At 40.6% G+C, this 24,067-nt stretch overlaps 1 protein-coding gene across 1 annotated transcript; it reads left to right on the forward strand.

Moving 5' to 3' along the window:
• The first annotated feature begins 14,390 nt into the window (after positions 1-14,390).
• Positions 14,391-19,531, forward strand: LOC107402502 (uncharacterized). The gene is made up of 3 exons (XM_076572296.1): positions 14,391-14,574; positions 14,768-14,828; positions 15,968-19,531. The coding sequence occupies exons 1-3, from the start codon at positions 14,541-14,543 to the stop codon at positions 18,096-18,098; spliced, it is 2,226 nt and encodes a 741-aa protein (XP_076428411.1). The 5' UTR covers positions 14,391-14,540; the 3' UTR covers positions 18,099-19,531.
• Positions 19,532-24,067: the final 4,536 nt, after the last annotated feature.

Genomic DNA, 24,067 nt, shown 5'->3' on the forward strand with positions numbered 1-24,067 from the left:
ATCTTAAATTTTTGCCACATGGGTGTAGTGTTGCCAGTCTGCTGGCATGTTGCTCCTTGGGCAGTGGGTTGGCATTTCTCCAGCCTCTGCCTTCCTTCTTCCAGTCTCTTTCTTGGATTACCTGCTTAGCTATAACTTGACTCCCCATAGGCCAGAGCAGCTTCTTTATTAATCAGTCATAGCAACACATATTCACAGCAAACAGAAAGACCATCCCAAGGCACTTTTCCTTTTCTGTCTAATCAAAAAGGAAAGTATTAACTTTAACATTGTAAAATTACATATAATAGAGCAGTTACCAAGCAAGAATTACCGTTACAATATCTAGTACATTTGTATTTGGCAAAATTAAAGAAAATACTCTACCATCTATCTTATTTATGAGTCTAACATTTCCTATCTAATTTATCTTTTATCATAACAAAGGAAAATTATAATTATATTTAGTCTTCAATTACATCAAGGACTCCAGAAGGATATAATATTACTTAAGTAAACAGGAAATACGTTGCAAGCAACCTCCAAAATTCTGGAAATGACAGAGACAGCTGGCTGCCTGAACAGTCTCCCAAAGTTTCTCTGCAATGCTGGGGCATCCATCATCAGCCTATAGGCCTAGAATCTCTCAGTCACTTCTCCTGCTGTGTCATGCAGAATGCCTGTCAGTCTCTGTGAAGCAGGAACCTGAAGGACCATCTCACTTTGTTTTTGCAAAATTTACTGGTCATTTTTACATGGATCTTGCATGTTCAGTCAATATAACATTTTGTCAAGCCGATCAGGCAAGAACAGTTTCTTGCCCAAATGACTAACTTTTGCCATAAGGAAAGCAAACTCCATATGGAGTTTCTTCAGTGCCCATCATCATCTTTAAAGTAAATCAGTGCTGACAGGACTAGATATGTCTCACTATCCAGGAAAGTCTAAATTTTTAAAACACTTTGAATGCTATATTCTGTAGGTCTTTGAAGTATTTGAAGATTACCTTCCTAATTGAAATTTATATATGTATTCCTAGGGAACTTAAATAACATTATTATAAGTGTGATTATCGTAGATGACTAATTGTTAATCTGTATTCCTTAATTATGCATTATAGTTTTAAATGAGTTGCATAAACATAATACCTTAAACAAGAGTAGAAATATATATAGTATAACAAAATTAACTTTAAATTTGTATCAATAAACTAAAATCCATAGCAATCTAAAACATTTTAAACAAGTTGTTGCTCTTTTAAAGTAGATTCCATAATCTACTCTTTTATTCTATCATATCTCTGTCGTATTCCCTTTTTTTTTCTTTTAGAAAGAGATTGACTGTGACTAATAACAATTTGTAACCAACCCATAAGTAATGACAAACATCCATAATCCATTTTTTTGGAGTGTGGGGGTAGTTATCTAGGCTACTTCCTGCTGATTTAGGGCACTGGTAGTCTTATGGAAACACAAGGAAAATTTTAGGATTATGATCAAGTCCTGACTAGAGTAGTCTGTGAGGCTGTATTCTCTGAGTCAGTTGCCTTGAAACTGTTCTGGATATTGGATCATCTGCAGACCTTTCAGGGGGTCTTCCTTGATGGAACCATATTAATCTGGAAGGAATCCACAAGTTCTCATCTTCTGTGGAAGCAAAAGCAGAACCTCTTTTCCAAAGCAACATATCCTGAGTCATAATTTTTGAAGTCAAGCTACCTTTCAAATATACTATTAGTTGAACTGTGTAGTCTTTATGATCAAATGTTTTTCTGAAGTTTAAAAATCCTAAAGACAACATAATCCAGAGTCTCTGTGTGATTTTGATCTTTATGGCTTATTTTATATTACTTTTACTGTCTCTTTAAAGACTTTATTCTTTAAAATTATTTATTTCTTTATATAAATGTCTATCCTCCTTTTCCTCTTTCTTCCAAGCCTATGTACATTTTTACACATAATATAAACCATTTAGAGGTTTTATTCCATCCTAATCTGTCTTTGATGTATCTATAATCCTTTTCTGATCATTGCAGACTACAGCATGGCTAAGATTAAAGTAGAAGCCCTGGCTGCTGACTTCAGTTTTTCAACATGGTAGAGTTACTCAGGAGACTCATGCTTACCTTGCCTACTCTGGGGTCCATGCTGCCTTTAGCAATTAGGAGTACCAGTGGGAGAGAGCTTGCAGATTCTTTCCAGGATTCTCCTCTGGCTCTGTTGTAGGGAGCTGTGAGGGAAACCACAAACCATGCCATGGTGAGTGTGGGGACAACTGACCCTAGAAGCAGAGAAGCAGTTTTGCTGAGGTATTAGAGTGGCTGTGACTTAGATGTATCATGTGGTTTTGTTGGTCCATGTTGTGACCTGAGCTGTGGCCCTTCTCCTCTGAAACTTCCTGACTGTATTCCCTGAAAAGTTGGAGACTCTGCTGCCCTGGCTATGCGAGGATGTGAAGCTTTTAATATGTGTGTCCAGTGTGCACACAGAGGCGTTGCTTTTAGTGGGAAGTGGGAAGACAGATTAGAAAAATGAAGTTATGGTTTCTAGAAGTTCTGAACTTTGAGGTTTGTCTTATGAATGTTACAAATAACTTAGAAACTGGTAAAAGCAAATGATGGGGATTATCCTTCAGCAATAAATGATTAGAATATTTTTGAATTCTGATACCAGGCTTGACCTGATTCAGGGAAGTTCCATTTCAGGGGAGAAAGAAATTTCTGAGCTGTAGAGATATTTCAGGTTTGCATGTTTTTGGGCAGGTGTATAGGGCAGATTTCACATCATGTGCCATAACCCATGTGGCAGTATATAGGCATTAAATTATTCTTCCACACTGTTTTATGATTGAGCATCATGGGGCTGGGTTTGCCTGAACTGCAGGGGACCATGAGAGTTTGCAGAACCATGGTAGGATACCTCCATTTGCCAAGAAAGCTCTAGAGCATGGGGCCTGATGTTGGTTGTTTTTATTCTTTTCTCTTTTGGCTCTTTTGGAGACTTACCATTCAGCTTCCAAATAAATAACACACGGAGGCTTATTTTTCCTTATAAATCTCTGGCCTTAGCTAGGCTTGTTTCTAGTCAGTTTTTCTTAAATTATCCCATCTTACTTTTGCCTCTAAGCTTTTTCCCTTTCTTACTTCTATAATCTTACTTTTACTCTTATTCTGTGGCTGCCTGTGTGGATGGGTGGCTGGCCCCTGTTTTCTTGCTCCTTGATCTTGCACCTTTTTTCTCCTGTTATTTATTCTCTCTGCCTGCTAGCCCTTTAATGGTTTTTAGTGGTGCTCTTACCCTACGAGGAAAAGTCATGAAACACGACAGAATCCACTAACAAGAAATTTATTAAGACAAGGAGAAAGGGATAGATGTGATCAGGCCTGATGAAAGGACATGTGTGGAAGAAGGGGGTTGGGGGGGGGATGGGACCTGCCTTTTTAAGGGCCACCCCGCACATGTGCACACAGGCCCACGTGGCTACACCACACATGCACATAGATCATGTGGTCATGCCACATGCAATTATGTGACCATGCAGCACATGAGTTACGTAGGACGTATGACCTGGAAATGACTAAGTGTCCCACATGCACGACCATGGGGGCATGACTGGAATTTCTATTACCTCAGACTCTTTGTTTTTATAAAAGATGGCAAATGAGTATGTATGGGGCGTCGTTTCTCCTGAAAACTGCTTCCAGCTGACTTGATCAGCATTGCTTGGCTCTTAGGGGAGATAGGGAAGGGGGTTTCTGAGTAGACAGGTCTCCTGGGATTATGGGCTGTCGTCTGCTGCCCTGGAGTTGTCCATCTTTTCTGGCTTGGAACTCTTGCTGACAGGATACTGGTCAGACAGACAAAGCTTAGGAAAAAAATTATTATTTTTATTTTCTTTGGAGTGTTCCCAGACCAGGGAAGTTTGGGTTTGGCACTTACTGAAGTAGTTATGACCAGTCCAGATGGATTTAAGCTAGTTTCTGGAGCTTGGGAAAATTTTTGACCATATTAAGAAGCTGCCATGAGAAAATGAGTGACCATTGCAGTGTTTAGTACTGTGCTTAATTTTTACCTTAGATAAGCTTTATTAGAGGTAGATTATTTAAGGCACCTGTTCCCTTTATTAGTTTAGCATTCAAGAGACACAGGTGATCAATTGCCTAGAGCATTCAACAGTGATAGACTGTTACATTAGGGTCTGTTTTTGCAGAGCTCAGGCACTTTTGGGTCTGGGGTGTAAATACCTTTTGATTATTACTGTTTTTTTTTTCCTTACCACCTGGATGTAGTGGGTAGCCATTCCAGCTTGGATCTGGAAGTTCCAACCCCCATTGAGACTCTGGCAACTGTCACGCCTACGAGGCAGGGCGAGGGGAGGTGCTGGAAACCCGAGAGCTGGATGGGCGAGCACTCTCTCTGGGCGCGCTCTCTGTGCCTGGACCCTGGACGGTGGAGACTGACTGTGCAGAGCTCCAGAGAACACCGCTGGATTGCTATACGCCTTCCCCAGACCCCCGCAACCTATCTATTCCTTCATTTGTAAGTCATCCACTAAATAAATCTTCCTTTTAACTACGTGGAGTGGCCTTTATAAATTTCCCCAATACCTGGATATGTCTGATGGTCCTTTTACCCCTGGCTCTGTGGTGGCCCTATAACAACTAGCTGAGTGGTTAATTAGGAAAGGAAGAGTTTATGGATGATACCTCATTCCTCTGGAATTGGTGACAAGGCAGTGGATCCTGATGTCCTCTGGAGCTTGAGAGAGCAGGGCCCTGTCTGTGTCACTGTGTATGAAGAGAGATTTTTCTGGGATGGAGGTGAGATAAAAGATTTCATATGAGACAGGTGGACCCAGTGAGGAAAGCCCTTGAGTTTAGCAGCTGTGGGGGTCACAAGAATTACCTTGAAGGGTCCCTGACATTTAGGGGAAAGGGGTAAAGTGTGTTGGCCTGGAGGGGAAAGAAGAACCTGATCCTCAATGTGGATTGGGGGGTGGGCAAGGACTGTCACATGGCTGAGGTAAGGAGTGGTCTGCGAAGTTCCACAGGACAGACCTTAGGTGACACAGCAGGGAGTTAACAGGCTGTCTGGAACGGTTGGAGGGTTGGATAGAAGACCTGGTGTTAGAACCGGCCTTCCATACACTAGTTCAAATGGAGAAATTGAAGGAGGCTTCTTAGGAAGAGCCCTGAGCCTGAAAAGAGCTAAAGGCAATAATCTTATCCAGTCAAGGTGAAGTTCCTGTGACATCTTAGTCAGAATAGATTTTAAAGGTCAGTTGGTATGCTCCACCTTTCCTGAGGACTGAGGATGCTATGGGATAAGAAAATGCCAAGGAATTTAAAGAGCCTTAGCTAGTGTCTTGGAAATGTGAGAGGTGAACTTTGGACCATTGTCAGACTGAAGGGAGGCAGGAATCCCAAACTGAGGAATAATTTTTCATAGAAGGAGATCTGCAACTGTCTGAGCCCACTTATTAGAAACAGGGTATGCCTCCAGCCTATTTGAAATTGAGTCCACCATCACAAGGAATTATTTAACTTTCCTGACAGTGGGCATATGGGTAAAATCGAGCTGCTAGTCAGTCCCTAGAAGGGAACCTCTAGCTTGGTGGGTGGGAAAAGTCTGACTTCTGTTCTTGGTATTGGGATCTGTTTTTTGGCAAATCTCACAGGAGGCAGTAGTAGTTCTTAGGAACTGTAGGTTTTCAAAGGTGGGCTGCTGGTGGGTTTTTATGAATTGAGACTGAGCAAGACTTTTAGGGTGAAAGAGCTGGTATAGATAGGATAGAATTTGCCTAGTGTCAGGGGTTCCCTGTGTGGGTGTGTCTTGCACTGTATGGATTCCCTGCAGTGGGTGGGGTGAGACTTGGCTCTGGAGGGCCACTGTCCTGGCTGCCTGGTCAGCCCAGTTATTTCCCTTAGAGATGATGGAGCTATTGGTCTGATGAGACTGGCAGTGGATAATTCCTATAGCCTTGGGGATGTGGGAAGGCTTTAGCGTGGCCATTATTTGGCCTGAGTTAGATATGGATCCCCCTTTTGCTGTGAGGAGGTCACACTCCCTCCGAATAGCATCATGGGACAAGAGGATGTGAAAAGTATATTTGGAGCCTATGTAATCATTTAGGGATTGTCCCTGTGCCAATTGGAAAGCATGGGTGAGAGCTATCAGCTCAGCCTGTTGGTTAGTGGTGTATGTGGGTAATGCCTGTGCTTCTATTACCTCAGTTTCTGACACTATGGCGTAGCCAGCTTTGTGGGTCCCCTCATGTAAAAAGGAGCTGCCATCTGTGTACCAGGTATAAGTAGCCTGAGGTAATGTGCCCTCCTGTATGTGTGAAGGTTGAGGTAACAGTACCTCTAAGGTTTCAGTGCAGGAATGGGAAGGAGAATAGTCAGCATTAGGTTGAGGGAGGAGGCTTGAAATATTAAGGGGTGGACAGGTCTGGAAATTAAGTGTGGCATCTTCTAGTAATGCCACCTGGAGAGAAAGAACCCAGCAGGGAGGTAAAGTTTGTAAGCCTTTATAAGTTAAGAGATGGGAAAGGTTATGGTGAGAGAAGACAGTAATAGGTGACCCAAAGGTCTAGCTTCTTTGATTCCCGAATAAGGAGCTCAGCGGCTGCTAAAGCACAAATACAGGGTGCCCATCCCTGACTGGTAAGGTCTAGTTTCTTTGACAGATAGGCTCCAGGTGCAAAGGAGGGTCCCAGCTGATGCCCTAGAGTTCCCAGGGCAAATCCCTCCTTCTCTGCTACATAGAGGGGGAAGAGACAGGTTAGATCTGGGATGTGAAGCCCCGGGGCCTGGAGGAGAGCCTGTTAGGGCTTCTGGAAAGGTTTAGTAATGGGGTGAAGGAGGAGCTCATGTGGGGAGCCCTGAGCTGCCTCATATAAGGGGCGAGCAAGGAGAGAAAAAGGTGGAACACAAGACCATAGGGAACCAGCTATTCCTAGGAAAGACAGGATCTCCTGTTTAGTAGAAGGGACTGCAAGAGACTGGATTAGATGCTTTCTATCTCCAGTAATAGCCTTGTGGGTTGGAGTAGTGGTTAGACCCAAATAGGTGACCTGGGGAGTAGATAGCTGAACTTTAGAAGGGGTATATGCCCTATAACCTTGGCTGGATAAGAAATTTAGGAGGACAGAATGGTTAGTTTAGCTAACTTGTAAGGACTGGCCGCAGAGTAAAATGTCATCTACATACTATATTAACTTAGAGCCAGGGAGGGACAGAGAGAGCAGGTCAGAGGCCAGAGCCTGACCAAATAGGTGTGGACTGTCCCCGAATCCTGTGGCAGAACAGTCCATGTCAGCTGTGTGGACAGATAAGTGTCAGGGTCAGTCCAGGTGAAAGCAAAGATATTTTGAGATTGAGGACTGAGAGGAATAGAAAAGAAGGCATCCTTGATGTTTAGAATTGAGAAGTGAGAGATTCCTGAAGGGACTGTGGACAGGAGAGTGTAAGGGTTAGGCACTCCTGGATGGAGAGGGATCACTGCCGAATTAATGAGCCAGAGGTCTTGAACCTGGTGGTAGGTTCCATTAGTCTTTTTAACTGCAAGTGTGGGGGTGTTAAAAGGTAAAGAGGTTGGGCAGAACAGCTTTTTCCTGAGAAGGTCAGAAATGATGGGCTTAAGTCCTCTCAGGCTCTGGAGTGAAAGGGAACTGAGCTTGGGTAATTTATCCGGTAGGGTCCCATAACTGGATAGTAATAGGCGGAAGGTGCCTAGTGATAGAAGGGTTCTGGGTGTCCCAGACTTTTGGGTCTACCTGAGAGGCTGGCAAGGGAAAAGAACTGTTAGAGTCAGCAGAGTGAGTGGCTAGGAGAAGGAGAAGGGGAGCTGCTGGCGAGTTTGGAGTGAGGCGAATGTGGGGAGTGAAAGAAATGGACGCTCCTACCTTAGCTAGAAGATCCCTTCCCATTAGAGGTACAGGGCAGGTTGGTGCCACTGAGACTGTGTGCGTGAGAGGGATGCCTCCGAAAATACAATGAAGTGGTGGGGTCTGAGGAGGTAGGTAAGGCTCTCCCCCCACCCTGACAATAGGGAGACAAGAAGGAGAAGTAGAGCCCCAATACTCCCTCAGGACAGAGCAGGTAGCTCCGGTGTCCAGAAGGAAGGAGGTGGGTCGCCCAGATATTATTGCTACCCTGGGTTCCCTGCATGGGATGGGAGTGGCCGGGGTGGAACCTGGGCGGTGTCAGTTTTGCTGAAAGCTGAGCCTAGGACGTCAGATGGAGGGTGGTCCTCATCTGGCGTTCTCACGCTGCTGGGTGCATTAGGACAGGCAGCTGACCAGTGGCCCTTTTGTCAGCCCTACTGGTGCCCCCCGTGGGGTGGTGGTGCAAGCCCGGGCCCAGTGGCTGTCTTTGCTGCACTTGAAACAGGGACCTGGCGGCTTTGGGGGAGCCGGTCGGACAGCATGTGCCAGCATCTGGCAGTTCCTTTTTTGGGCTTTCTCATCTCTTCCATGTTACACCTTAAATGCCAACACTTAACACTTCTGCCTGTGGGGTCAGAGGGTTTTTCTCGAAGCGTCTAAGTTTTGCCCTTATGTCGGGGAAGCTCTGTGAGACAAAGTGGGTCATAAAGAGCTGCCTGCCCTCTGGGCTTTCAGGATCTAGGCTCGTATATTGAAGAAGGGCCTTGGTAAGCTGTTCTAAGAAATGAGACAGATTTTTGATCTTATCTTGAATTATCATTTTTAGTTTTTTCACAGTTTACTGGTTTTAGGGCTGCCTTACAGAGGCCTGCCAGAAAGAAGGTAATAAACCTATCTCTGGCTAGAGACCTGCCCTGGGTGTTATAATCCCAATGTGGGTCCTGATCAGGAACCACCTTAGCCCTTGGAGGGTATGTGAGGTTAGTTTGATGAACCTCATCTGCATGTGTTTTAGCCTGTTCTCAAGCCTGCCTGCGCTCCTCAGGAAGTAGATTATTAGCAAGTATCATATATATATATGTCATGAAGGGTGAGACTATAAGATTGGGTAATATATTGAAATTGTTTAATAAAGGAAGCAGAATTAGAGATATAAGAACCCAGTTTCTTTTCTATCTGAGAGAGTTCTGTGAGAGAGAATGGGACATGGACCTTAACCAGTCCATCCACTCCAGCCACCTCTCACAAAGGGAGAATGGTTGGTGGGTTTAAATGACCCTTTAGCAGTCTGAGAGTAGGTAGCAGGAGATGTAAAGGTTGGAGCCCGAGCTGAGCCTTTGGAAATGCCTGCTGGTGAACAGGAGGAGGAAGCCAGAGGAGGAGCCAAAGGGACAGGAACCCTGGGAGCAGGAGTGGGAGTGGAAAGTCAGATAGGCAGAGGTTCATTTGCAGGATCTAGAGTTAGAGTTTCTGGAGTCAGAGATTCGTCTGGTTTAGGTATAGCTAAGAGCATATGGGCAGGAGAGGAGAATCAAGAAGAGAAGGTTTAGAACTTAGATAGAAAAAAAGCTATAGTATAAGGCAACTCCTTCCATTTGCCTGTTTGCTGGCAGAAGTTAGATAATTCCCGTAAAATATTGGGGTCTAAGGAACCACTTGGCAGCCATTTTTGTTATTTTGTAAGGCATATTTGGGCCATCTCTTATTACAGAGGTGGACAGGTTTAGAAGTCTTTAAGCAGGGCATTAAGCTGAGAGGTTTTAAAGCTTCCAAAAGGCATCCTAGGGGAGAGGAGGGGCTGATGGGATTACAAGCCTTATTTTCCCATGTCTGCAGCAGAGAGGTCAAACAAACAAAAGTGTAATCCCAAGACAAGGCCCCAGGTGTCCCTAAAGCCAAGGATGGATCTGTACCAGGCACAGGCCACCAGATGTCTCATCAGATGTAAGGTCGGGGCCTAAGGCATGTGAAGGCAAGGACTCCCTGGAGTCCAACAGCATTTACTGCTTTGTCAAGCCAGAACAATGTGTTGGCCTTACACAGCCTGAAGACGCACCCGAAGAAAGCGTTCTAACCGAGAGAGTTATATCTCAAAACTGCAGATGTGGGAGATGGCTAGGAATTTTAGCCTGCAATAGGAACCGACCGTAGCCAGTGATGACCGTGGTCAGGGTTAACCCCAGTCTCAGGGACACCAGTGGGGCACTGGACACTCAACAGTCATCGCCACAGATCCAGGAGACTGTTTACGCTGGTTGAAAAGTGGGGGACTCACCAATCAAAGTAGCTGGTGTGTGTACAGGATCTGGCAGCCAGGCAAATGGACAGTGGGCTGTCGTGGATGGAGCAGACTCCCCCAGTACAGGTTCCCAGGCACAAAGCGCCGAGAGTGCCTGCTGTGCATGGCACAAATGATGGTTTTTAGCGGCGTTCTTACCCTAAAAGGAAAAGCCACAAAACAACAGAATCCACCAACAAGAAATTTATTAAGACAAAGAGAAAGGGATAGATGTGATCAGGCCTGTTAAAAGGACACATGTGGGAGAAGGGGGTAGGGGGACATGGGACCTGCCTTTTTAAGGGCCACCCCGCACATGTGCACACAGGCCCATGTGGCTACTCCATGCATGCCCATACATCACGTGGTCACACAGTGCATGATTATGTGACCATGCAGCACATCTTTTTAGTTGGAAGTTTTCCATTGTTGTGGCTGGCTAGTGATCGGGACAAATCTCTCCCACTTGGATCCCCCAAGTAAACACACAGAAGCTTATGTTAATTATAATTGATCAGCCATTAGCTCAGGCTTATTACTGACTAGCTCTTACACTTAAGTTAACCCATAATTCTTATCTGTGTTTAACCATGTTGCTTAGTACCTTTTCTCATTTCTGCCTTGTCATCTTGCTTCCTCTGTATCTGCTGACAACTCCTGACTCAGCCCTTCCTCTTCCCAGAATTCTCCTTATCTGCTCACCCTGCCTATATTTTCTGCCTGGCTACTGGCCAATCAGTGTTTTATTTATCAACCAATCAGAGCAACACATATTCTCAGCATACAGAATGACATCCCTCAGCACTTCTCCTTTTCTGTCTAATCAAAAAGGAAGGTTTTAACTTTAACATAGTAAAATTATATATAACAAACTGTTATCAAGCAAACATTAGTTATAATATCTAGTCTATTTGTATTTGGAAAAATTAAATATTTTATCTATCCTATATTTGTGAATCTAAAGTTTAATATCTAATTTACCTGTTATCATGACTAAGGAAAAGTATAATTATAACTATCTATTGTTCAACTACATCAAAGACCCCAGAAGGATATAATATTACCTAAGTAAACAGTAAATGCATTGTAAGGAACTTTCAAAATTCTGGAAATGACAGAGACAGCTGCCTGCCTAGACAGTCATCTAAAGTTCCTCAGTAACATTGGGGCATCCATCTTCAGTCAATAGGCCTAGAGTTTTTTAGTCACTTCTTCCTGTATCCTGTAAAATATTTAGCAGTTCCCTTTGCAAAGCAGGAACCTGAAAAACCATTTTGCCTTGCAAAGTTCAGTGGTCACTTTCCTATGGGTCCTGCATGTCCAGATGATACAACATTTTGTAAAGCAGTCCAGGCAAGAACAGTTTCTTGCCCAAATGGTGATTTTTGCCAAGAAGAAGATAAATTGCATATGGAGTATCTTCAACATCCATCTTCCTTTTTGAAGTAAATTGGTGCTACTAGGAGCAGATGTGTCTCACTGTCCAGAAAGTTTTAAGTTTTTAAAGCATCTTAAGTGCCATATTCTGCAGGTCTTGAAGTGTTTGAAGATTACCTACCAAATTGAAATATATCTATGTATACCTAGAAAACTTAACTAACATGACTATAAATTTGATTATTATGGATGACTAATTATTAATCTGTATTTATTAATTATACATTACAATTTCAGATGAGGTGTCCAAACATAATACCTTAAACAAGAGTAGAAATATATATAGAATAAAAAAATTAACTTTAAATTTGTATCAATAAACTAAAATCCATAGCAATGTAAAACATTTTAAACAAGTTTTTGCTCCTTAAAAGTAGATTAAATAATCTACCCTTTCATCCTATCATATCTATATCCTATTTCCATTTTTTCTTTAGAAAGCTATTGACTATGAACAATAACAATTTGTAACCAACAACCTAAACAAAGATAAACATCCATTATCCAGTTTTTGGGAATGGGACCTAGGTTTTTAGGTTACTCTCGGCTGATAGGGGGCACTGGTAGTATAGGGATCCTGAGAAAATTTGAGATAATGGTCAAGTCCTGGGAACACTGGCTATTACCTTTGTTGATAGGTACCGTCTGTTAAGGTTCAAGAAGTCTGGCTTGATCAAATCTGATCCATCTTAACCTGGAACAAATCCATAGCCTCTTGCTTCCAGTGGAAACAACAGCAGAGCCTCCTTTCCATAGAAAAATATCCTTAGATCCAAATTTTGAAGTCAAGATACCTTTAAAATATACATATTGGTTTAACTCATCAGCCTTTATAATCAAATGTCTTTCTCTGGTTAAAAATCCCAAAGACAATATCCAGATTCTTGGTATAATTTTCATCCTTATGTGGCTTAACTTCTATATTTTTCTTATTGTGTCTTTAAAGACTGTAATTTTTAAAACTTAATATATGAATATATTCCTTTTTCTCTCTTTCAAGCCTACACATATTTTTACATATAAAGCAAACCATTTGAAGTCTTAGTGCATCTGAGTCTGCCTTATTGTGAATCTATTGATTTAAACTACAGTGGCTAGTACTGAAGCAGAAGCCTTGGCTGATGACTCTGCCCACTTCAGCTTCCCAATATGGTGGTGGTATATTTACCACCAGCTCTGGAAGCCATGCACACCACCAACTCTTGGAAGCAATGGGTCTATGCCTCCATCAAAGAAGTGTGTAGCCCAGAAACAATTTTTTATTTGTCTGTACTAGCCAAAGCTAAATCCACCAGGCAACATACTGCGTGGCTTGGAGATGCCTCTGTGTACTCCAGCAGGAATCTGCCATGATGCAGGTCAAGCCCACATGCAGCTGCAAACCTGCCATACTGTAGCTCATGGCTTGCCTGAGAAACACAACTAGGAAGCTGGTTTTAGCTCCATTTTAGAATCTATTTTTTTAAAGCTTTCTCAGGTTTTAGGTGGAAACTCTTGGCCCATGTTGGGCAGCCAAATGTAATTGGGAGTTTTCCTGTGTCCCAGTTGGTTGGCAGTCAGGACAAATCTCTCCCACTCCCATCGCCCAAGTAAATACACAGAGGCGTATATTAATTATTACTGCTCAGCCATTCGCTCAGGTTTATTACTGACTAACTCTTACAATTATTCACAGCATAAAGAATGACATCCCACAACACATCTCTTCATCATTAAACAAATGTTCCACAACAGAAACAAGTATGTCAAATCTTAAAATAATATTATATCACTGGGGCCTCCTGCCTTTTTTGTTTTTATATTATTGTGTGGTGTGCCTAGACTGTAGGTTTTTGTCCATGTCAAGCATATGCTGTTGCACTGAGCTTCAGTCATATTTGTAACTTTAAAATTTGGCGGCAGCTACCATTCTGTTTTTCAGGATGGCATGTAATCATGATATTAATACTACCCAAGACTTATGAGTCATTGGGTTGCAATGAAAATATATATTTCACCTGAATACATGGATATGTACCACATGGGTATCTGGTCCTCACAGTGATCAAAAGATGGTCTCAGAAACCCTGCACTTGAAATAATGGAGAGTTGAGATCCCCCAAGTAAGTACTGGCAATTGAGCCCACCTCAATCAAGACCATCAAGAGCTCTTTACTACTGAGCCATCTCTTCTGCCCTGTGTTGAATATTTATGATTAACATTTATGTTGTTAATGTGTTCATCTTTCTATAAGTAACTGTTTAAACATTCAGTGCCTTTTACTACATCTTATTGATGCTATAGTTTAAATTGGGGTACTTCAGGTTTCTGGAAGATGAATACAGAACTCTTTGTAGAAATATCAGTAAAAACCTCCGAGTTCTTTCTATCTTTTTTTGTTGTGTGTGACTTTTTTTTGCATAGGATAAAGGGTCTTAATATGTACTTCAGGCTGTCCTGGAACTGACTGCATAGACTAATCTGGCATTCAACTCCAAGGCAGATTTATCTGTGTCTGTCTTCTGAGTGCAGGGGTTATATGTGTGAGCCAATAGACCCAACTTGTCCAACTTATTTTTCTATTTTTGTAGTTAACAATTGTTCCTACAATTGCTCTCATATGTGCTCTGTAATGTAGATCTGTTTATTATTCTTTTTGATATAGGATATCAAGATGATATCCTATTCACAGGATACAGAAATGACAGAGGTGAACCTCCTATTCAATTTCCTTCTAAAGTAACTTGATGATTACATTATAATGTCTATATCATGAGATCAGTGTGGGGAGCACCAGAATTATATGACTATACTGTCAAAGAAGTATATATTTACAATGTTGTCAGTATCATCCTTTCTGTTATACACATGTATCGGATATTTTAGAATGCAGTGACCTATGATGATGTACATGTCGACTTCACTTGGGAAGAGTGGGCTTTGCTGGATCCTTCCCAGAAGAATCTCTACAAAGATGTGATGCTGGATACCTATAGGAACCTCACTACCATAGGTAAGAGGGAATTTTCTTCAAGTTTTCAAATAAGGAGACAACTGTTCCTTGGTTTTTTATGTTCTTCTGAAATTTGAGAAAGAAGAATGAGTTGAATAATTCAGGCATGGTTCTGAGGTTCACTGAAGATAATAACTTCAATTTTGCACAATTTTCAACAATATAACATACATTTCCTGGTACTATATTTTAGGATACAGTTGGGAAGGCCATAATATTGAAGAACATTTTCAGAGTTCTAGAAGACATGAAAGGTAATTATCATGTGCCAGCTGCTACAAATGTGCACCTGAAGAAATTTTAATGTGTCCTGGAAGTTTTAAACAAAAACAACAGTGTAAATAAGCTTCATGTGTATTGATGTGTATTAAATTCTCTCTAAACAATATACCTCAATTTCAGGTAGGTGAATTGCATTTGCAAGGCATTCTTTTAAGAAAGAAAACAAGGAAGCAATGCCTTAACAGATATCACTATTTGAATCATAGCTCCATGAGAGCTATGCTGTAGAACTGTCAATCTATTTATTTCATAACACTCATATTACAAAAGGTATACACATTGAAGAGGTGATAAGTATATCTCTAAAACATTTTAATAAGCAAATAGTCCATAGTAAAGCTAGTGTTACTCATATATTTGTTGTGACTGGGCTAAGTTCAGTGAGATTAGCAGTTAGAGTGAAGAGTCCAAGGGCATTTTTTTGTGGAGAAACCTTAATCAGTACACTACAAGTCTATGAGGAACAGAAAGTCAAACTGTTCATTCGATGGGGAAAGTTTTTATTTGTTATTCTCCCTTTACTAAGTATATCATATGTCCCTCTGGATACAAGCTATATGAGTATAGGAATATGGAGAGACATATCATACCTCTCTCTCAGAATAATTAGAAGATATGTAGCAGTCCCCATGTTGAGTATACTTGTTGAATTTGATTCAGTTATACAAGTAATTCATTTTGCAGCTTCATTGTTAATATATCAACAAACTCAAAATTCAGAAAAGCCCTGTGAGTACTATGACTCTGTAAATCCTTCTGTTTGTCCAGTTCAATTTGCAAATGTAGTATGACTTAAAGTATAATAAAATTCATAAATGCAATAAGGGTGGTAAAGCTCTGAGTTTTTCCATTTCTCTTCAAATTGTGAGAACTCTCATATAGAAAAAAATTCTGTGAATGTGCAACATATAATAAAGGATCTTACCATTCACAGACATCTTCAAAGATGAAAAACAACCCTTAATGAAGGGGAACAACATAAGTGTAAACATGGTGATAAATCCTTAATCTTTACAGTTGGACCAAATTGAATATGAATTCATATATATAAAGAGATTCAACCATGTATTGAATTTTGTAAAACTTTAACATATGCCAATTCTCTTTGCAGGCACAAAAGAAGTGATACTGGAGAGAATTCTTCTGTATATACTCAGTGTGTTAAAGCTTTTGTATATGACAGTCATATGCAAAGGCATGAAATAACACATACTAGAGAGAGACACTATGAAAGTAATCAGTGTGGTAAAGCCTTTGCACATAACAGTAAGCTTCAAAGGCATACAAGAACACATACTGGAGAGAAACCCTATGAATGCAATCTTTGTGATAAAGCCTTTCGACGTCATAATGCTCTTCAAAGGCATGGAAGAACACATACTGGAGAGAAACCCTATGAATGTAATCAATGTGGTAAAGCCTTTGCTTGTAACAGTAACCTTCAACTACATAAAAGAACACATACTGGAGAGAAACCCTATGAATGTAATCAATGTGGCAAAGCCTTTGCACATAACAGTAAGCTTCAAAGGCATACAAGAACACATACTGGAGAGAAACCCTATGAATGCAATCTTTGTGATAAAGCCTTTCGACGTCATAATGCTCTTCAAAGGCATGGAAGAACACATACTGGAGAGAAACCTTATGAATGTAATCAGTGTGGTAAAGCCTTTGCTTGTAACCGTAACCTTCAACTACATAAAAGAACACATACTGGAGAGAAACCCTATGAATGTAATCAATGTGGTAAAGCCTTTGCTCGTAACAGTGTTCTTCAACTACATAAAAGAACACATACTGGGGAGAAACCCTATGAATGTAATCAATGTGGCAAAGCCTTTGCACGACGCGCTCATCTTCAAGTGCACAAAAGAACACATACTGGAGAGAAACCCTATGAATGTACTGAATGTGGTAAAGCCTTTGCAAAACAAGATGCTCTTCAAATGCATAAAAGAACACATACTGGAGAGAAACCCTATGAATGTAATCAATGTGGTAAAGCCTTTGCTTGTAACAGTAACCTTCAGCTACATAAAAGAACACATACTGGAGAGAAACCTTATAAGTGTAATCAGTGTGGTAAAGCCTTTGCTCGTAACAGTGATCTTCAAATGCATAAAAGAACACATTCTGGAGAGAAACTCTATAAATGTAATCAATGCAATAAAGCTTATGCAAAACACAGTCATCTTCAAGATCATAGAAGAACACATACTCAAGAGAAATTTTATGAAAGTATTCAATGTTGTAAAACCTTTGCAAAACAAGGTGTTCTTCAAACATGTGAAAGAACATATACTGGAGATAAACCATATGAATGTAATCAATGTAGTAAAGCCTATGCAAAACACAGTCATCTCCAAGATCATAGAGCACATACTGGAGAGAAACCCTATGAATGTAATCAATGTGGTAAAGCCTTTGCTCGTAACAGTGTTCTTCAACTACATAAAAGAACACATACTGGAGAGAAACCCTATGAATGTAATCAATGTGGCAAAGCCTTTACACGACGCGCTCATCTTCAAGTGCACAAAAGAACACATACTGGAGAGAAACCCTATGAATGTACTGAATGTGGTAAAGCCTTTACAAAACAAGATGCTCTTCAAATGCATAAAAGAACACATACTGGAGAGAAACCTTATGAATGTAATCAGTGTGGTAAAGCCTTTGCTTGTAACAGTAACCTTCAACTACATAAAAGAACACATACTGGAGAGAAACCCTATGAATGTAATCAATGTGGTAAAGCCTTTGCTCGTAACAGTGTTCTTCAACTACATAAAAGAACACATACTGGGGAGAAACCCTATGAATGTAATCAATGTGGCAAAGCCTTTGCACGACGCGCTCATCTTCAAGTGCACAAAAGAACACATACTGGAGAGAAACCCTATGAATGTACTGAATGTGGTAAAGCCTTTGCAAAACAAGATGCTCTTCAAATGCATAAAAGAACACATACTGGAGAGAAACCCTATGAATGTAATCAATGTGGTAAAGCCTTTGCTTGTAACAGTAACCTTCAGCTACATAAAAGAACACATACTGGAGAGAAACCTTATAAGTGTAATCAGTGTGGTAAAGCCTTTGCTCGTAACAGTGTTCTTCAAATGCATAAAAGAACACATACTGGAGAGAAACCCTATGAATGTAATCAATGTGGTAAAGCCTTTGACTATATCAGTAATCTTCAAAATCATGAAAAAAGTCACACTGCAGAGAAACCCTAAAAATATAGTGTGGTAATGTTCTACACTTTATGCAGGAGTAAAACTTTGTGTGCAATCAATATTTTAAAGCCTTTGTGTATTACAATAGTCCTTGAGCACCTTTAAAAATACTGAGGGCTTATTATTACAAAGTATTCGGTAAGATCTTTATCCAACACACTTGCACTCAGTTACACATGATTTATTCTGTAGGAAAAATTTGACAGTGTTAGCAATCTATTAGAGCTTTATGATGTTCTCTTTTATATTGTTTTCCCCTGCAAACTCCCAGAAAAAAGTCAATTTAGGAGTTTATGAAGCCCTATGTGTTGGGTAAAGGGGCCAGCCAAAGGAACACATGGGAGCCTGAAAGCAGAGCCAGTGAAAACATACACTTTGGCCTGAACCCCGAGCTAAAGAAATACACTGTATGCCTGACCAAATGAGCACAAAATCCAGCCAATCTCTGAGCTTAGCCAATCTCTGGGATTGAAATCTGATCAATTCCCACCCTTAGAATCTTCTCTCTGTAAAAATTCAGCCCCTAAGAAGGCTCATAAATGCCCTGTTCCTGTTCAGTTGGCAGCTGCCCTTTTCCACTCTGCCAGAGGCAGCCACTCTCCTGGATTCCTCCCTCCTAAATAGTTTTGGTTGAAGACCTTTCACCAGAGCAGAGGAGTATTTGCTGGGAATCTCCCTAATGGAACAGAGCAGAGAAGCAATGGACATCTCTGATGAGAAACTCCCTAGTGTAGTGGAACAGTGAAACAAGGGACACTCTGGGAAACTAGATTAGGGGAGCAGAGAAGATGTGGCAACTTTTCACCAGAGCTAGAGCACACTGCCACATTTCTGCAAGAGTTCCCCATTAGTTGAGTGAGGCAGAGAAGTTGAGGGCTGACAAGAAATGGGCAACTCTGCTGGCAAACTCCCTAGCAGAGCAGTGAAGCAGTAGACACCTGTGTTGAGAAACTCCCTTAGCGCAGTGGAGCAGAGCAGCAGTTGGCATCTCTCCTGGGCATCTCCCTTAGCAGAGTGAAGCAGAGCCCCAGTGTAATGGTTCTTTCTCAAAGAAGAGCAGTATTGCCCCATCATGTAGGGAGGTCGTCCCCCACCAGAACACACTACAGTTATAGCCTGACTTCCCACCAATCAGTATTTCTTTCTCCTCACAGCTGTAGGTATCCATAACACCTCCCCTTCACAGCTGTAGGTATAGCCTGACTTGTGATAGTCAGAGTATCCGTGTCTTCAGAGCTGTATCCAGGATATTTTCCCTCTACAGCTTCAGGTGTAGCCTGACTTCCCAACACTCAGGATACCTTTCTCCACACAGTTGTAGATATCCAGGGTTGTTGTTATTCACAGTTGTAGGTACAGCCTGACTTCCAACAGTCATGGTACCTTTCTCTCCAGAGCTTTAGCTCTTGTACTATAAATTTAAGTGATAATGTAACCCTTTCAGATTTTATACTTTTACTAATTACATGAAATAATTAATCCAGATATGTGAATTTGGATCAGTTACTCTTTTGTTGTGATATAATGTCTCTGTCAACTTATAAAAGAATTAAATTTGTCTCTTGGTTCCAGAGGGATACAGGATGACCATGAAAGTGGTATGGCAACAGATGTCAGACATGGCAGCTACAACAGGAGTCTAAGAACTCACACTTTTTAACCTGCAGCATGAAGCAGAGAGTGGGAACTGGAAATGGTGTGTGGACCTAAATTCTCAAAGCCTATGCTCAGTGACATATTTCCCTCAGCAGGGCAGCATATCTGAAATCTTCCCAGATGATACCACCAACTTAGAAGGGTTGATTTCTCTGACTTCAAGTTTACATGTTTGTTTTCTGTTACATGATCCAATTCATGATGTCAAAAAATTCTATAAGTCATCTATTAAATGCCTCAACATCTGTTTTACAGGAATGGATGCTTAGAAGAGAAAAACTTTTATTAGTGAAAAATTGTTTAAAGAGTTATTGTATTTTTAATTATGTGATATGATTGTGTGTTTGTGTTGTTATGTGAATATGCATGCTGGTTACTGAAAATGTTAGACCCTTGGATCTCTTTTAGGATGAATTACAGGAAGTTGTCAAAATTATAACTTGGTCCTGTGAATGAACTTTTCTTAACTGTCCAGCCTTGTCTCTATCTCTGTAAATATTTTAAAGCCTATTTATATAATTTTGAAATCAGAAAATAGGGACAAACTCATGCAAGAGAAAAACCGTAGTCATGGCAATAAAATTTACTTTGTAACAAATATTTATGGTGCATGTATAATGTGGTTATGGGTTTGTAGTTCATGACAGATATGTGAAGACCAGAAGAAAGCTTTGTGCTGTCTACTTTTCATCCTTTTTATATGGTGATCAAGGTCAGGTTTCTAGCCTTGCACACCACAAACCTTTCCAACTGAGCTGTCTCACTGATGCTCAAATAAGATTAGTAGAAATATTACATGAGTAAACTATTGCCTTCTTTTCAGATTATAAACATAATTTCATACAAGGATAGAAGAACATAGGACAATTTGAATACTAAATCCTGTTTGCATAGGAATATATATATATATATATATATATATATATATATATATATATCATTCATTTTAAATGTGTTTATTCTGAAGACTAAGCATTTGTTCATAATCCTCTTTCAGAACCGTAATTGAATGCCAGATAATTGCCTCATTCAGTAAAGTTCATTGCTGCTAATCCTGATGACCTGAGTTCTCTCTCTGGCTGGTGCATATTACTTCTACAAATTTTCTCTTATTTCTACACTTGGGCAGTGGCATATGCACATTCCCACATCAGCAAATACATAAATAATTTTAAAAGCCATATAAGTGCCATTGAGGTCACTTGCAGCCAAATGGCTCCCTAGGTTTCATTTAGAACTCACATAGGGAAAGTAGATCATAGACACCTGTAAGCTGTCCTCTCAGGGCTGTATACACACCATGGCACAGGTGTGCATACCAACACAATTCAAACATTTTTAAAAGGATGAAATTTAAAAAGTGAAGAGAATAACCCAATTATTGAGAACTTCTAAAGTTATTTGCCCATTTAAATTATAGAATTTGAAGAATTAGGACTGTTCATCTAAACAATGATGGTCCCTTTTTAATCTTCTTTTGTCCTTTCAGTCTCAAATTCAAAGATAGGTGATTTAAAAATATATTTCTCAGCTGCATTTCAAGGAACAGAACTTTAATCCCAGCACTTGGAGACTATGTTGGGCTAATCTTTCTGAGTTTTATGCCAGCTTGGTCCCCATAGTAAATTCCAGGGCAGCCATGACTGTGTGGATATATCCAAAAAATAAAGGCACATCTCAAATTATGTAACTTTTCCTAATATTATCTGGCTGGACTCTGGGTTCCACAAAACTTTTTGTTATCTTTACTCACATCAAGAGAAATGTGTTAACATTGAAAATAAGCAATATAGAGACTCCATTCACAGAGATATAGAAATCCATTGAATGCTTTGACAACTATCTAGAGGGGATTTTCATCACCTTCAAGTGATAGGAGCAGTGGGACATCTTCATCTTTGGTTTTATCATGACATTTTTGGGACACAGAAAATTGGATCACTGGTACTGCTTTTCTTGGGTACCAAAGCCACAAGAGTGGGTTTATCTCTAATTTGGTAAATTGGCAGCAATGGGATTCCAGAAGCTCACATGTCAGGTGTATGCCTGCCTGAGTTAATACCTCCTATGAGAGAGAAAAGGAACTTTCAGACATTAAGTCTGACTTGTCTGCATGAGATCATATTCTACTCTCCTGATGCCTGCAAAACCTTCAGTTAAGAGCTCTGAATGGTGGTGACTCTAGATGACATCCAGGTTGCCAGGAGATCCTGAGACTTGAGCTGAAGTCACTCTAAGGCTAAGGCACTCAGGCATTTACAATGATCTGTAGAATTGAAAGAACTGTTAGTGAGGGAGGCTTGGGTGTAAAAGCCCTAGAATCAGATGTCCCTGAGCAGTGCATGGGGTGTAGCTGAGGACAAGCTGGCATGAACTGCACTCTGTTTCCATTGAGCTATGGCGAATCAGCACCCCTCCAGGTCTTCCTCTCTTGGCGTTTATGGCAACTCATTTAGCTGTTAGGGACAGTGCCCTGCAGCCCCCACTTTGCAGTCCCCACTGAGACCTTAACACACCTCAGTGTGTATCCCATCAATCCTTCATATCTGCCTGTCTCACAAAAATAAGGATATTTGAAAAGACATCTATATCTTTCCATTTGTCTAACAAATAGTGAAACAGTAGACACCATGAAATTCTAATTTCCCCGGGAAACGTCTGACTCCTCCTCATGAGAACGTCTCTACTGAAAAAAGATTTACTCTTTATCTGACCATCTTGCAGGAGAGACTTCAGTTGAGGTTGCAGAAGTGTTTTGTAGATGAGAAACATTGCATTATTTGGCTTAGTTATATTCCTTAGTTGTCCATATTACTTGCCATCATCTAAACCTGTTGGGCCCCCAAGGATGGATTAGTTATCTTATATCTTCATTACTGTTGCAAATTAGTCACACTGAAAATATGTCATGTTTACAATTTTTATTAATGATTTTCTCTTCTCTTTTCTATTGTTTCTTTTTTATGTTAAATAATAGTCTCAGGATGAATCTCTGGCTGGCCTGCAACTCACTATATAGACTAGGCTCTTCTAGAACATCAGATTGATTCTAGTGTACCTGAATTATAGGTGGACACATCACAGACAACTAACTTGGTTCTTTTGGGGGGTGGGCTTTTAATACAGGGATTCTGTCTGTAACCTTGGCTGTCTTGGAACTAGCTCTATAGAGCAGACTGGCCTTGAATTTACAGAGATCCAGTTGTTTTTGCCTCCCAAGTGTCAGGATTAAAGTCCTGTATCCCCACCACCTAGTATAATTTGGTTCTTTTCATTGGCTTAATAAGGGTGAGTGCCTGAACCTGGTTGGTTAGGATAGCCAGGACACAGGCTCTGGTTCTAATTGCAGTAACAGAAGGTAGCTCACATCAAATGCAGTCCTCCTCCCTTAAAGTCCAATGTCTTCCAACTATGATCAATATTCTTTTTCTTTATCCTGAGTCAACTATAATTCATCAAGGGCAGACTACTGTCCTTATTCTACAGATGGTGAAGCCCAGGTACACAGAGATAAGTGGTCTTTGAATATACTTGTGTAACTGCTCATCTTACTCTTCCCATCATTGTAATGATTCACTAAATGAATTGGAACCTACCTAATCCTGGTATGGTGACATAGACCTTTAATCATGGTACTTCCAAAGTGGAGGGAGGAATTTCTGGATTTAAGTCATCCAAGGTAAGAATGGTCAATGCACTATGGTCACAGGACCATGAAAACTAGGGGGACTGTGATTGGCTCAGGCCAGTGTCCACAATCTTCCCTGCAGCTCTAGAACATCAGGGTCATGGCAACAGCAAGTGTTATATGAGGTATTTATCATTGCAAGTTTTCTATTTTTGGTAATATTTTCTTGCAAGATAGCCTAAGGTCACTTTAGGATCAGAATCATGTTGTTCTATAAAGAGTAAAAAGCTCCTGTAATTGGGTGAATTAGCCTCAGGTAGGGATGCATTTCTGATTTGTGTATCCAAAACAGCCTGTTCAGTCCTGAAAGTATAAACCACAAACAACAGAAATGAACCCAGCAGGTTTTATCCATATATTTGCACCTACTTATTTATTCACAAGGAAGAAATTAGAAGAAAAGATTTGGGAAGGGTGGCAAGAGGACAAGGAAGGGGGAAATTGATGTAATATACTTTAATTAAAATGTATAAAAATAAATTTTAAATAAAATAAGTGGCTTGAGAGATAGCTTAGTAATTAAGAGTATTGGATGTTCTTGCAGAAGACACAGGTTACATTTCCAGAAACCATGGCTGCTAACCATCTCCTGTAATTCCATTTCCAAGGGATCTGAATCCCTCTT

Source organism: Peromyscus maniculatus, chromosome 5 (genome assembly GCF_049852395.1).
Source record: "Peromyscus maniculatus bairdii isolate BWxNUB_F1_BW_parent chromosome 5, HU_Pman_BW_mat_3.1, whole genome shotgun sequence".
NCBI classification, from domain to species: Eukaryota; Metazoa; Chordata; class Mammalia; order Rodentia; family Cricetidae; genus Peromyscus; species Peromyscus maniculatus.